Consider the following 12,920-nt stretch of genomic DNA (forward strand, 5'->3'; position numbering starts at 1 on the left):
TTTTCGCCGAGTCAATTTTAAAAATTCGTATAAAATCCAGTTCTTGGAATATAAGTATGAAAATTTTCCAAAGTGTTAACAAAAGTGTCCCCTTTCCAATGAACCAACCCATTTTGTAAAATAACTTTTAGTTTTTGAGAAAACAATATTTGAAGTTTTGATAAAATTTTCGATGTTGCAATTTTCATCAATAGTTTTCAAAATTCGCTATAAAATTAATTTCTTGAAGGATCCTTGTGGAAATATCACCAATTACTAATGAAAGTATTCTCTTTTTAATGCAACAAGCTGTTTTGAAAAATCGCTTTTAGTTCTTGAGAAATAAATTTTTGAAATGATCGAAAATTTTTTCCAATTTTGAAATTTTCGCCGGTTCAATTTTAAAAATTCGTATAAAATCCAGTTCTTGGAATATAAGTATGAAAATTTTCCAAAGTGTTAATAAAAGTGTCCTCTTTCCAATGAACCAACCCATTTTGTAAAATAACTTTTAGTTTTTGAGAAAACAATATTTGAAGTTTTGATAAAATTTTCGATGTTGCAATTTTCATCAATAGTTTTCAAAATTCGCTATAAAATTAATTTCTTGAAGGATCCTTGTGGAAATATCACCAATTACTAATGAAAGTATTCTCTTTTTAATGCAACAAGCCGTTTTGAAAAATCGCTTTTAGTTCTTGAGAAATAAATTTTTGAAATGATCGAACATTTTTTCCAATTTTGAAATTTTCGCCGATTCAATTTTAAAAATTCGTATAAAATCCAGTTCTTGGAATATAAGCATGAAAATTTTCCAAAGTGTTAACAAAAGTGTCCTCTTTCCAATGAACCAACCCATTTTGTAAAATAACTTTTAGTTTTTGAGAAAACAATATTTGAAGTTTTGATAAAATTTTCGATGTTGCAATTTGCATCGATAACTTGCAAAATTCGCTATAAAATTAATTTCTTGAAGGATCCTTGTGGAAATATCACCAATTACATATGAAAGTATTCTCTTTTTAATGCAACAAGCCGTTTTGAAAAATCGCTTTTAGTTCTTGAGAAATAAATTTTTGAAATGATCGAAAATTTTTTCCAATTTTGAAATTTTCGCCGATTCAATTTTAAAAATTCGTATAAAATCCAGCTCTTGGAATATAAGTATGAAAATTTTCCAAAGTGTTAACAAAAGTGTCCTCTTTCCAATGAACCAACCTATTTTGTAAAATAACTTTTAGTTTTTGAGAAAACAATATTTGAAGTTTTGATAAAATTTTCGATGTTGCAATTTTCATCGATAATTTTCAAAATTCGCTATAAAATTTATTTCTTGAAGGATCCTTGTGGAAATATCACCAATTACTAATGAAAGTATTCTCTTTTTAATGCAACAAGCCGTTTTGAAAAATCGCTTTTAGTTCTTGAGAAATAAATTTTTGAAATGATCGAAAATTTTTTCCAATTTTGAAATTTTCGCCGAGTCAATTTTAAAAATTCGTATAAAATCCAGTTCTTGGAATATAAGTATGAAAATTTTCCAAAGTGTTAACAAAAGTGTCCTCTTTCCAATGAACCAACCCATTTTGTAAAATAACTTTTAGTTTTTGAGAAAACAATATTTGAAGTTTTGATAAAATTTTCGATGTTGCAATTTTCATCAATAGTTTTCAAAATTCGCTATAAAATTAATTTCTTGAAGGATCCTTGTGGAAATATCACCAATTACTTATGAAAGTATTCTCTTTTTAATGCAACAAGCCGTTTTGAAAAATCGCTTTTAGTTCTTGAGAAATAAATTTTTGAAATGATCGAAAATTTTTTCCAATTTTGAAATTTTCGCCGATTAAGTTTTAAAAATTACTATAAAATACTAATAACGCAATTAAAGATACTTAAGAAACAGAAAAATAATTTGAGTCAATAAAATTTATTAATACTTAATTTTAATATTATTAAATCACATTAAATCGTTTTAATTTTTTAACGAACTCGATGTATCGGACATGATCCTTCGTTTTGTGAACACCACATTGGTTCTAAAGCATCTGCATTAATTCCCATGCTAACTAATCTTTCGCGATGAACCAACATACGTTCTTCAGCAAATCTCCAATTAGTGTTAGGCTCCGACCATAGTCTCTCACCCATAGCGGAAATTCTAGGGAATATTCGACTGTCAATTGATGTACTATCGACTTGTTCGGTCCATAAGGCGGCTTCTGCTCCCAACATTTGATTAGCTCTATCACCAGCTAACTCTTTTGGGCTGTTATTATAAATTTGTTGCCACCCCTTATAAGGACTACACCAATTATTACCACTATCGACCCAACCACCAAATCCACAATCTAAGTACATATCGTCGTAATTACTAAGAATTAATCTGTATCCTAAATCGAGTAAATCTTGGATGTGTTGGTCATTACGCGTCGTCCAAATTTGGATAATGTATCGATCATTAGGTAAATATTCGTGAACGTAATCTTTTTCGGTCAAAGAACTAGTCCACATGATGATGGGAGTATCTTTTTTCTTCGCATGTTTATCGAAACGTTTTAACGCTTCCGATTGGAATACGTTCCAAAGTTTCGAAAAGCCAGCTTTATCGTTGTACCATCCCCTTTCATTCATCCATTCAACTATGTGATTCGTTGAATTCCAACATTGGAAAGCTACCTCATCACCTCCCATATGGAAAATATCTGGATTAAATTGATCTATCATGTCTTTGTAGATACCTAAAAAAATTAATTATAAATTAAAATAGAAAATCATTAAACATTTTATTTTAGTACCTTCTATTACATCATACATTCCTTCTTTAGTTGGATCTAATTGCCCGCATGGTGGTTCAACGCAATAATCTTGCCAAGGTTGCGCATTAAAGCAAACTACGTATCCTGTATCTTGCCAACCTTCCCCAACATGAGCTGGCGCATCAAATTCGGGCATAACACGAACTCCTCTGACTTTCCCAAATTCAATAATATCAGCAACCGTATCTTTATCGTAAATCATTTTTGAAGAATAAGCTCCAAGTTCGGATAAATAAGGATTCGATTTCGAGACGTATGGGAAACTGTGACTGTCAGTAATGTGCCAGTGGAATGTATTTAACTTTGACATGGCCATTCCTTCGATAGTTCTTTTAATAGCATCGACGGACATGAAATTTCTAGCGGTATCTAATATTAATCCTCTGTATGGATAATGCGGTCTATCTTGTATATAAATATCTTTCACCATTTGATATTCCCGTTTAATATCGTCGTATATAATCAATTGGCTTAAAGTTTCTAAACCATGTCTTGCACCAAAATAATTATCAGCTACAACGGTAGCATTTATTCGCCCATCAGAACTTTCCGTAACTTCCAATGTATATCCTTCATCCGTACTTAATTCCAATCTATCAACATTTGGATTTGTCACCTTTAAATGAGCAAATAAAGATCTGCCACCGGCTTTTTGATTCCCGTTCGGTTCGATTTTATTCACGGCGTGGATAAATCTTTGTCTGGCCAATGTTACGAGGTTGTGACTTTTTGTATCTGATCTAGGTCCGGATATATCAATACTGTTTACGTTTAATCGGGTTAATGTTTGTCCTATTCTAAAAGATCCACTTGGAATCGGCCATAATCCTGCTTTATCGTGACAAAATAATCTGCACGCAGGTAAACTTACAGCCGATTCTTTGGTTTCCGGCGTTAAACGAAATTTTTTACATGTTCCTTCGACGCATTGATATCTCCATTGTGGTGATCTAGAAATAAAAATAAATAAGTAATATTTTAATGGAAATATTGTTTGGAAAAAATGCGATGTGGTAAAATGGTTGAGAAATAAACTTTTTAAGGCCAATAATCCAATTTATACTGTTATGTTGTTCAATGATTCGCGGTTTTGTTATATTCTGTTTTTAAACCAAGAGGAGTATTTTAAATTTGTCACCAGATTGACCTTGCACGTGATTGGTTGAATGCGAGGAAGGTTCACACACAGGCAATTTTGATTTTGAATTTGAAGGTCATTATTGTATATTTTGTGTTCTTAAACCCTTTTTTATTATATTTTGAAATAAATACACTCATAACTTCAATGTTAATTTGTATGTATAGTGTTGACGATAACAAACGAAAATAAATACAATAATAAGTAAATAAATAAATAATAATTATTAATTTAAATTTACCGCCAAAATATCTAGTGATATTTTCTGGTGATTTTTCCCAGTGTAAATCTGACTTTCGCGTTTACTCCTTGTGGTTTAAAAACAGAGTATAGTTCTAGTGCAAGTGTTAGTTCTAGTTTTAATTGTTATTCAGCGCTAAGTTGTATATTTTTAAGTTTCGGGTTTAGCCCTGTGTCTTCAGACGCTGAATGTTAGGTAAGGTTAGTTTTGTTTACAAACATTAATTATACCATGAAGCACAGAGTAAGGCAGAGAGTTAGCTCACCGGGAAAATGATAGGCCATTCTCTATCTCTTATTATCACATCATAATACCGATATTTTCTCTTTGTCATCTTGATAGAAATCCTTAGTAGATGGCATACATGTCGTTAGTAATATTACAGAAAGCTGTTGACTTTGTTTAAGCGGTTTTGACATTTTATGTATGTCACATGTCACACAGTCCTTTTGCGTTTATTGTCTTATTTGTGCTTATTATCTATTTTTGCGTTGTATTTTTTAAGAATAATTTTCGAGAATAATTATTGTAAAAATGTTTTGCATTGTGTGTGGATGTAGCGAAGATGAAGTTGGAAAATTATTTTGTTTTCCCAAGAATAAGGACAGGTTAGTATTTTAATTATATTAATTTTTAATTTCAATAGTATTCAAATTAAGTATTCAAATTTTTGATAACACCGTGTCACTTAGGGTAAGAAGCAGTTGGTGTTTGATAACCAACATTTATTTGTTATAATGCTTTTTTGTTATATGTACTTTATCAATTGAAAACCACAGACAAAAACGGCCAACCCAACCCAACCTGTGAGGGTCATCCCGGAGAAGACGAGGACAGGGGTTTTTAGTGTAATTATATTGTAATTTAAATATAAAATTTTAAATCGCCAATGGATTTCTCTTTATTTTGCATTGAAATTATAAAATTATAACTTTTTGATTTGAGGTGCTTTTTATTGGTCTATTAAGCTGTAATTATTTTGGCTTACGCAAGCTAAATATAGCTTAATAGATCCACAAAAAGCACATTAGATCAAAAATATTTCTGTATTCAATTTTTAAATTAAATAAAAGATTTGAATTTGGCGCCAATTGCATTTTTGCTTCTCACTGCCATCTACATAAGTGTTACATGATGAGTGAGAGAGGCCGGTATATATTGGATCTCGCTTTCACAATGGAGTTGGCCGTCTGGTAGTAGTCTGTGCCATGAAGTATTCTTTGGCAATTAGTAATGGCAATTATAGCGTGAAGTTTTCTTTTGTAATGTCAATTATAGCGTGAAGGAATGTTCGGTAAGGTTAGTTTTGTTTACAAACATTAATTATACCATGAAGTTTTCCTTGGCAATTAGTAATGGCAATTATAGCGTGAAGTTTTCTTTTGTAATGTCAATTATAGCGTGAAGGAATGTGAGGTAAGGTTAGTTTTGTTTACAAACATTAATTATACCATGAGGTTTTCCTTGGCAATTTGTAATGGCAATTATAGCGTGAAGTTTTCTTTTGTAACGTCAATTATAGCGTGAAGGAATGTTAGGTAAGGTTAGTTTTGTTTACAAACATAAGCTTTGTTCGTTGGGGCTGCACTACTCTGCACGACATGGCACTCGTATGACGTCATAGTGCAATGAAGTGTAAGTCATTGCACTATGACTTACAGCAGTAAGACGAGGTAAGGTTAGTTTTGTTTACAAAGCTATAAGCTTTGTTCGTTGGGACTGCACTACTCTGCACGACATGGCACTCGTATGACGTCATAGTGCAATGAAGTGTAAGTCAGTGCAATGTCATGTCAACTTAAGCTGTGTTTGGTACACTTGCTATAAATACTCCTAGTGTAGCAAGTGTAGTGCAGTTGACAACTCTCAGTTTTCAACACATTTTCAAAGTGCATAAGTGTAACAATTTTAGGTGTTTGATAAAACGGATTGTTATCGGATCTTTATTATTTCTGTAGGAAGTTGAATAATTTATTATTGATCAAAGAATCAAGATGAATAAATCAAAAAAGGAAATGTTGCCTGTAGTTTTCCCCCTTCATCATAAATTATTTTTACATTTAACTGTCTTTCAATTTTAGCCATTATATTTAACCGGAGAACTTCCAATTGGGTTTTTAATTTTAATTGAATAGAACGTTTTCTACAAATCAAACTGTTATTTATTGTTTTTTCTAGCTTACAATATTTTATTTTTGTTTAAATAAATCTAACTTTGACACTTTCAAAAAACTAAATACGTCTTAAAGGTTATGTCGACTTACACTACACTTCCTACACTTGCCGGCGAGTCGGTGTGAAAAGTGTCTGCACTTTTAAAACTCAATCGCTTACCAAACACGGCGGCACTATCTACACTTGTTTGCACCAGTCTACCAAACACTATTTTTAAGAAAAAGTGTGCACTGGTGTACGTTAGTGCAAGATACCAAACAAAGCTTTAGTGTAGGTTAGAAAAGTGTATAAACCGTGGTCCCAACGAACAGATTTTTATAAAAAAAAGTGTACAATATTTGAAATGGACAAACAGGAGATTGTCAGCGAAATACTCGTGGAAAATGAAATTATCGCAGAATGTTTTTTAGTAGCGTTTTTTTAGTATTCATTAAGTATTATTATTATTTTTTATTTTTTTCAATTATTAGCGAAATATATTTTCTATACCAAACTACTAACTCTTATTAGTTCTTTCAAGTACTACTTATACTACTTAACGTATAAAGAAATCACATGCTAAATTGCACCAAAATTGATAAGCAGTACTTGCAAAAAAAAAATTGGGGTGGTGAGGGTAGTTAACCCCAGCCACCCTTAAATGAGAAAAAACACATAATATTTTTAAACGTACTATAAGTGTATTTAATGCCGCCAAAATGGACAGGGTAGTTTTTAAATTATTCCAAAAAAGTAGGGGTAGTTTTCTACTGCCTCTACTGGGATTGAATATACTGTGTTCTCTAATACAACAAATATTAATTATTATAAGGTTTTATTTCTTAATATTTAATATTAATATTAATTATTACAAAACACGTTTTCAAATATTCCGCCATTTTAGTTACACTGCACTTGTTGAACTTAATCGAAAGCAGGTGCAACAAAATCTGCACTAACTTGCACCGACTGCACTAAGTTGCACTGCACCTGGCGCAACGAACAGTATGAGTGCAACTGCACTAAACTGCACTATCCCCAACGAACACACAACATCTGCACTAAACTGCATAGTGCAAGTGAGTGTAAGTAGTGCAGTCCCAACGAACAAAGCTATTAATTATACCTTGAAGTTTTCTTTGGCACTTATACTCTGTTTTTAAACCAGGAGGAGTATTTGAAATTTGTCACCAGATTGACCTTGCACGTGATTGGTTGAATGCGAGGAAGGTTCACACACAGGCAATTTTGATTTTGAATTTGAAGGTTAGGTTATTGACAATTCGACAGTTTCGTGTCATTATTGTAAATTTTGTGTTCTTAAACCCTTCTTTATTATATTTTGAAATAAATACACTCATAACTTCAATGTTAATTTGTATGTTTAGTGTTGACGATAACAAACGAAAATAAATACAATAATAAGTAAATTAATAAATAATAATAATTATTAATTTAAATTTACCGTCAAAATATCTAGTGATATTTTCTGGTGATTTTTCCTAGTGTAAGTCTGACTTTCGCGTTTACTCCTCCTGGTTTAAAAACAGAGTATAGTATTTCCGATGTTGAGTCAAATCAAGTTTACATAGAGACGACTCTATACATATATTTCTATGATGTCAAGTTTGCACAGAATGAAGTTGCATCAACACTGCATTATATCGAATGTTTCTAGTTCTAAGTCTAGTGTTAGTTCTAGTTTTAGTGCAATAAAAATATGCAACATAGTGATATTTTATGCTACTTACCATTATTACTAGAACTAACATTAGACCGAGAAGTAAAAACATTCAGGTTTAGCCGTGTTAAGAGTCGCACGGCTAAACGGAATGTTTCTACTTCCAGGTCTAGTGATAGTGCTAGTGCAAAACTAGAACTAACACTAGACCGAGAACTAGAAACATTCGGATTTAGCCTCACGTCTCTCAAGACGGCTAAACCCGAATGATTCTAGTTCTACGTCTTGTGTTAGTTCTAGTGATAGTGCATTAGACCTAGAACTAGAAACATTCAGGTTTAGCCGTCTTAAGAAACGCATGACTAAACGGAATGTTTCTAGTTCTAGACCTAGTCTAGTGTTAGTCTAGATTTATTTGTTATTCAGCTCTAGATTATTGTATATTTTTATTGAACTATAACGGACATTGTGTTTCCCGTAATGACATGTTGCATTTTATGTGGGACAAAGTCCAAAGTAAGTCTTGTATATTTTTGTACAGTGTTTCCCAAAAGTAATGGATAAATTCGTTAAAACAATTAAGAACAGTTTATGGAAAAATCGCTGAAACGGGTCTAAAGATTGAAATTTTTTGCAATTGTTTGGTATAGATTTAAAATTTTTGCCACTATTTTTAAACGAGTAATAACGTCATTAATATTTTTTCAAATAGCAATAACCCATTACTATTACGAAATATGAAAGAGGACTTTTTTCTGAATCTAGTACAGTCAATTAATATTGGTTACAAAAGAAAATTTTCGAGAAAAATTATGTTAAAGTTTCATTATTTTCCATTCATTTAAGATAGCAAAATAGCAGTAGCTATACGTAACCATGGCAACCAACTATTTCAATATATCAAAAATTAATTATTGTCTTAATAAAATACCTAAAACAACTGGTTATTTTTTTCTGATTACAAATATATATTGTCCGACAGGTCTATTTTTTATTGTTTTAGAATAAATCTAAAACTAAACTTTTTTTATAAAATTTCTAAACGCCGGACAGAAGCGAATTAGTTAAAAATCTTGGCCAAAAAGATATTTCTGTCAATTTTTTTATTCAAAATTGATGGAAATTATAAAATATCTATACAATTAACAAGGATGAAGTATTTTATGATATACTGCGATTTTATTTAATTGTATCTACCTACATTTTTATATATAGGGTGGTCCGTTACTACTGAGGCACAGAGGAACAGTGAATTCCTTACATTAAATTGTTACGATTTAACCCAATTTATGTTAGTCCAATTGTTAATAATAACGAAAATACAGATGATTAAAGTTAATACTTTATTTTCGCTTTTGTTTAAATATTTCGTTTTCTCTTGCATTATGACCATGAAAATTGGTACATTATCATTTTTTAAATAATAATTTGGTATTAGTTTTGATTTATCTTTCAGATGGCACTGCCTGCCTTAAAAAACTCCTTTAAAGTAGACATATCCTTTTCATCGTTAAAATTTTTGCAACTCACACAACTTGAAACAGTTTCTCAGACATTTTTACATAAATTTGGTATACCAATCTTCTTTAAAGTTCTCCGTTTCCAAGATAATCACTGTTTAAAGGCACTAAACATTAGTTGGCGTTGAAAATGATTTTATTTCGTCAAATACTAGACTAACACCGTCAATTGGCATTAATACTAGAGTAGTAATGCTAATTGACAATAAAAATTATTAAAGAAAAATGAAAATAAAGCATAAACTTTACCCATCTGTATCTTCGTTATTATTTACAAGTGGACTAAGATAAATTGGGTTAAATCGTAATAATTTAATGTAAGGAATTCACTATTGCTCTGTGCCCCATTAGTAACGGACCAGCCTGTATAAGACGTATGGTTAATAATTTTCAAGGAAAAAAATCATGCAAATAATAAATTGAATTGACACAATAACAACTTTTAATATTTTACCGAAAATTCAGTGTGTCAATTCAATTTTTTAATTTCTTTCTAGAAAATTATTAACTTTAGAACGTTAACATCTCATACTAAAATTAATTAGTGTTTTAGAAAATAAATTGTAATTTTGGTTAGACACTTTTTTTGTGGACAGCCTATATTATCGATTTAATAGTGAAAAAGTGTCCCTTTATGTTTATTTTCTAACTGCAAATGCGCTCCCCAAACAAACAGCACATAGCAGAATTATGATTTTTTTCCCAACTTTATACACACACTATAATAAAAATTTATTTTAAGGTAAAACCGCAAAATACCGCAAGAATTTCTAGTAAAATCTACAATAGTAGGTCTTATACTACAACACGTATACAATATTACTTTTGAACAATGTTAAACAATTTATTTTTTGCCCATCTAAATATCGTAAAATAAATTATTTTCTCAATTTCAACATATGATGTAATCAAACAATATTACAAAAATACTAATAACCGAATTGTTGCTTTCAATATATTATACAATTCTATTAAAAAAGTGTAAAGGAAAAAATTAATTAAAAATCACAATTTTTACCGACGTTTTATCTAGGTGATAAGTGATAACTGTTGTGATAAGTGTGATAACTAAACAATCAATTGACAACTAAAACATTTTGGCGGCAATTCTTACAATAATTATAAATAAGGTGTTTCAAGACACCTTGGGGTTTACTTAATCAAATAGGATTAATTACATTTTCAATCTTATTCCTTAAATTTTTCCAGTTTTGGTCGAGATTTTTAAAAAATTCGCCTGTGTGCGCCGCCGAAATCTAGTGTCGTCTAAGAAATGAAATTTACAGTTTCCTGTAAATTAAGGGGTATTATTTTTCTGGTATTTAAAAACAAATAATTATATTTATTACACCAACTATTAATACGGAAATATTTAATAGATTGCATTGTTTTGAATTGGAGAAATAAGTTTTTTTAATTTTTAGCTACAGTACCGTAATTTACAGGAAACTGTAAATTTAATTTCTTCCACGACACTAAAAAAAAGTTTATTTTTAGATTTATTCTAAAACAGATCTGTCGAACGCTATATTTTTGTAATCAGAAAAAAATAACGAATTCAATAAGCGAATAAAGTGGTTGTTTCTATTAAAAAAACGAAAATTGTGATAATATGTCAAAATCTAAAACTGAAAAAAATTTTTTGACTACGTCATCAAATTCTCTGTAAAAAAGTGTCCATATAATGTCTTAGTTATAATACTCCACCTATAATAATAACCAAGATAATTGCACTTGCTAATTTTACGATATTTTCAATTTTGGCCTCTAGGGGAAAAACAAATAGCCTATTCGGACATCGAATTTGAACCACCCTGTACATATTTCCTAGAGAATGACAACAACTAGTAAATAATTAACAATTAAAAACCAAAAATTAATAGAATACTAGTATAAATTTGACTAGATTGTGTTAAATACGCTATTTTTCTAAATATTTTCCACTACGGTGCTATTTGACTTACTCTAATTTTCTAAAGTAGTAATATATTGACTATTTAATTAAATCTGATGCGTATAAATCTCCAGCCAAATGTGTAATTTAACATAACAGTTCAAAACAACATACTTTTACCATTTGGAATTACAATCAACTATTTTACCACGTTCTATGTAACTTATGCTTTTAAATTACGTATAATATCTTTCTTCTTCGGTAATTTCGTCATCTCCTATTAACACTATTGGCAAAACTATGGCAGCTAATACACAAATACCCACAGTTACTATTAAAATAACTTTAAAAGTTTTTGTTGTTAAACAAGCGTACATATTGATTGAGTGCAACGAATTGAAAGGATCGTTTCATTGCAAATATTGTTTCGGCTTTCTTTTAAACGAGTTTGATTAGAGGTTATAAACGAATTTTATACCAAAACATAAACAACGATAAAACAATTGGAAGATTAGTAACGATAATATTGAGGTGTCACAAAAAGTTATTTTTTATATCGTTCTTTTTGGTATTAGGGGATATCGGCAATAAACAAACGATTATTTATTGTTTTATTTTTTAATGGATTCTTTTAAGGTTAACCAATTCAACCGCTTTCACCGTTTGCCCTTGTTCTTTTATTCTTTGAGATAAAAAGTAAACAACATATTTTTTGTCATTGAACATTGTTAGAACTACATTTGTTGAAATGCATAAAAGAATTGATTATCTTGAAGGTGAAATATTTTTAAGATTAATTGAGTTGACGTCATAATTGTTAGATAGACGAACAACGCATTAATTTATGAGCGTGCATTTTCCGTGTTTGCATTGCAAAATACCGAGAGGAAATATTGTAGTTGAGAGAACTTGGAAAATTTATTGATAACGTGTTTGAAATTGTTTCAAAAAGTGCAAACATAAAAAAATGAACCTTTTTTTTCAAAAAGCGATTTTCTTATCTTTTTTATCTTTTATCTACGGTCGCTATTCACTTTCTTATCGTGGTATTTCAGTTGCCTAACTAAAATTTTTTACAAACCTAATATTTTTACAAATTCAATTAAACATCACTTACCCTTCGACGAAAATGAAGTTTACAAGAACCGCAACCGCGATGTGTTTAAGTATGGTCGCGGACATGGTGTTTTTTCGAAACGACTTTGCTTGGCTTATTTATAGGAACGGTTGAGTAACGTTGACCCCTGACCGGTTCTGCTGTTTACCAATGTCTTCTTTGTCCCATAAAAAAATACCAAATTATCTTAAACTATTAGCAGACTAGTTAATTTTTTCGCGCGGAACGAGCTCAATAACTGTTCTTTTATTTATGTGATTGTTTTATTTCACATCGTCGCACTTTCACAGACAACTTATAACAGGCTTCGGCTGTGAACTAATTTAATATAACTCGACTCGGTTTGGCTTCGGAAACTCACTACAAAAGCGGTAGAC

General features: G+C 30.5%; 1 protein-coding gene and 1 long non-coding RNA gene across 3 annotated transcripts; one reads left to right on the top strand and one right to left on the bottom strand.

Annotated features, from left to right (window-relative positions):
- Positions 1 to 1,893: 1,893 nt before the first annotated feature.
- On the bottom strand, positions 1,894 to 12,897 carry LOC111422113 (Hexosaminidase 1). Of its 2 annotated transcripts, none has more exons than XM_023055327.2 (3): positions 12,544 to 12,897; positions 2,778 to 3,748; positions 1,894 to 2,720 (listed from the first exon to the last, which is right to left on the bottom strand). In XM_023055327.2, exons 1-3 carry the CDS (start codon positions 12,606 to 12,608, stop codon positions 1,963 to 1,965), a joined length of 1,794 nt encoding a protein of 597 aa, XP_022911095.2. In that variant the 5' UTR covers positions 12,609 to 12,897; the 3' UTR covers positions 1,894 to 1,962. The 2 variants fall into 2 exon arrangements, with proteins under 2 accessions (XP_022911095.2, XP_071053493.1); XM_071197392.1 differs by lacking the exon at positions 12,544 to 12,897 and adding an exon at positions 11,667 to 11,818.
- LOC139430422 (uncharacterized) lies at positions 4,542 to 5,067 on the top strand. Its single transcript, XR_011640915.1, has 2 exons — positions 4,542 to 4,785; positions 4,957 to 5,067. It is a non-coding gene; the product is annotated as an uncharacterized lncRNA (long non-coding RNA).
- Positions 12,898 to 12,920: the final 23 nt, after the last annotated feature.

The sequence above is a fragment of the Onthophagus taurus genome, chromosome 7 (genome assembly GCF_036711975.1).
Source record: "Onthophagus taurus isolate NC chromosome 7, IU_Otau_3.0, whole genome shotgun sequence".
Taxonomy (NCBI): Eukaryota; Metazoa; Arthropoda; class Insecta; order Coleoptera; family Scarabaeidae; genus Onthophagus; species Onthophagus taurus.